Source organism: Gracilinanus agilis, chromosome 2 (assembly GCF_016433145.1).
Source record: "Gracilinanus agilis isolate LMUSP501 chromosome 2, AgileGrace, whole genome shotgun sequence".
In the NCBI taxonomy this organism is placed as follows: Eukaryota; Metazoa; Chordata; class Mammalia; order Didelphimorphia; family Didelphidae; genus Gracilinanus; species Gracilinanus agilis.
Window position 1 is genome coordinate 553,443,909 of NC_058131.1, and position 2,323 is coordinate 553,446,231.

The following is a 2,323-nucleotide window of genomic DNA, read 5'->3' on the forward strand; positions in this document are numbered from 1 at the left end:
GGGAATAAGAGACCATGAATCATTAAAACAACAGCATCTCTAACATATGTTGCCCACACAGTAGGAATGGTATGTACTGTGGATAAAGCTATCTCAGAGAAAAGAGAGGAAGTGATCAAGTTGCTTGGGAAGTTTAGTTTTAGAGGGTCAGTTGGCTAGATCTTTTTCTACATTTAATTCATAAACTTTAGGTTTCTGGATATAATCAAAATGCTGAAAAAAGACACACTTGCAAAATATGAGAGAATTACCTAAGACAGAAAGGAAATGATCTCCTTTCCTCCAAGTTTTCAGTGTGAGAGCTGGTTTAAAATGGGATTTGGGCATGCTCATTGTTTAAATCTTGTAATTTCATAAAAACAGAGAATTTCAGAGATGAATATCTAACTTTAGAACTAGTTCAATCCCTTCTTTTGGAGGTAAATGAGGCTCAGAAAAGTGAAGTGATCTATTCAAGGGCACAGCTAATTAGTGACAGATGTGATATTTAAACCTAGGTTACCTAAGAACCATACCAATGCTCTTTCCATAGTGCCATGATTGATTTCTCTATTATATTCAGATTTCCTAATTGCAAGGTGAGGGATACTGGAAGATTCTTTTTTATAAATATCTGACAGTATTTGTCAAAAGTTGGTAAAGAAGACCTAAAGGTTTATTTTCAATATTTTTCCTCTCCTTGGTCACACACTATGATTATATCTCCAATTTAGGTGCAAAAAATTCTAGTACTAGTTTGGTATGTCCTAGAGTTGTGATGCCCATTACCCTTTTCTCTGGTTACGTAAGCACTGTCAATTTTATCAACTCAGATCCATCCCATAGAATTCTTTTCTATTGTTTTCTCAGGGGGAAGAGATTCGGGATAACCTTGCTCATGAAGAATCAGACAACTACAGTAGCAGAGTTCATTCTGCTTGGTTTTCCTATCAGCAGAGAGGTGGAGCTGCTATTCTTTATTCTCCTTCTACCCACATACTTGCTAACACTTCTGGGGAACATCCTCATCATCTGTATTGTTTTGTCCTACTCACGCCTCCATACACCCATGTACTTCTTCCTCTGCAATCTCTCCATCTTAGACATCCTCTTCACCTCTGTCATTTCCCCAAGGGTACTGACCAACTTAGCCACTGGGGATAAGACCATCTCCTTTGCTGGTTGTATCACCCAGTGCTATTTCTACTTCTTCCTGGGAACAGTGGAGTTTATTCTTCTGACATCCATGTCCTATGACAGATATGCCGCCATCTGTAACCCACTGAGATATAGCACCATCATGAGTCCTTCTGTGTGTGTTGGGCTGGTTCTTTTCTCATGGGTGGGTGGTTTCTTGTCTGTTCTTTTTCCCACCATACTTATCTCCAGGTTACCCTTCTGTGGTTCCAATATCATTAACCACTTTTTCTGCGACAGTGGGCCTCTACTGGCCTTAGCCTGTGTAGACACAACCGCTATTGAGCTGATGGATTTTTTGCTGTCATCCACTGTTATCCTCCTCTCCTTAATTCTCATTGGATACTCCTATACCTATATCGTCAAGACTATCTTACCTATCCCATCAGCCAGTGGGAGGAAGAAGGCCTTTAACACCTGTGCTTCTCACTTGACTGTTGTTGGGATTGCTGGTGGGATAACAGTTTTTATCTATGTGACTCCCTCCCAGAAAGAAACCCTGGAGATCAACAAAATACCCTCAGTGTTGAGCAGTGTGGTGGCACCTTTCCTCAACCCCTTCATCTACACTCTGCGCAATGACACTGTACATGGGATACTCAGGGAAGTTTGGGTTGGACTCAGAGTTGCATTAGTGGAGAGGAGGAGGTCAGTCTTAAGAATGTTGTACCACAAGAGTCACTGACAAGAGAGTAGAGGCCTCTTTCTATCTTAATAAAGACCATTTTTCTAATCCCTCAAAAATGAATGTAAGATACCTAGAGGTCCAGAACCGGGCATAAAACGTATCTATCAGCATGCATTTATTAGGCTTCGGTTATGTTCCAGACACTGTGCTAGGCACTGAGGATACGAACAACATGAATGGGGGGAAACCCTACTAACAAAGCACTTACAGTCTCCTAAATATGAGCTATTATTACCACTAGCTCTCATTAGAACCCACTAGCCTAATGTAGGCATGGTACATTATTTTCCCTTAATACATTTTTGTAATAATAAGAAGCATACATCTTTTAAAATCACTTTGTATTGTTTTCTCATACTTCCCTTAACTAAGTTGCAAGCTTCTTGAGAACTGGGAACATGTTTTAGAGTTAATCCACTTGGTCCTAAACTCCTGAATCTTTTTCTGTTGTTTCCTCGG

General features: G+C 40.1%; 1 protein-coding gene across 1 annotated transcript; it reads left to right on the plus strand.

The window, feature by feature from the left end:
• The first annotated feature begins 877 nt into the window (after positions 1-877).
• LOC123236034 (olfactory receptor 6J1-like) lies at positions 878-1,861 on the plus strand. The gene has a single exon (XM_044662289.1). It carries the CDS (start codon positions 878-880, stop codon positions 1,859-1,861), a length of 984 nt encoding a protein of 327 aa, XP_044518224.1.
• The last annotated feature ends 462 nt before the right edge of the window (positions 1,862-2,323 follow it).

Coding starts and splice junctions, on each gene's coding strand:
- LOC123236034 (XM_044662289.1), top strand. CDS start 878: ATGAAGAATCAGACAACTACAGTAGCAGAGTTCATTCTGCTTGGTTTT.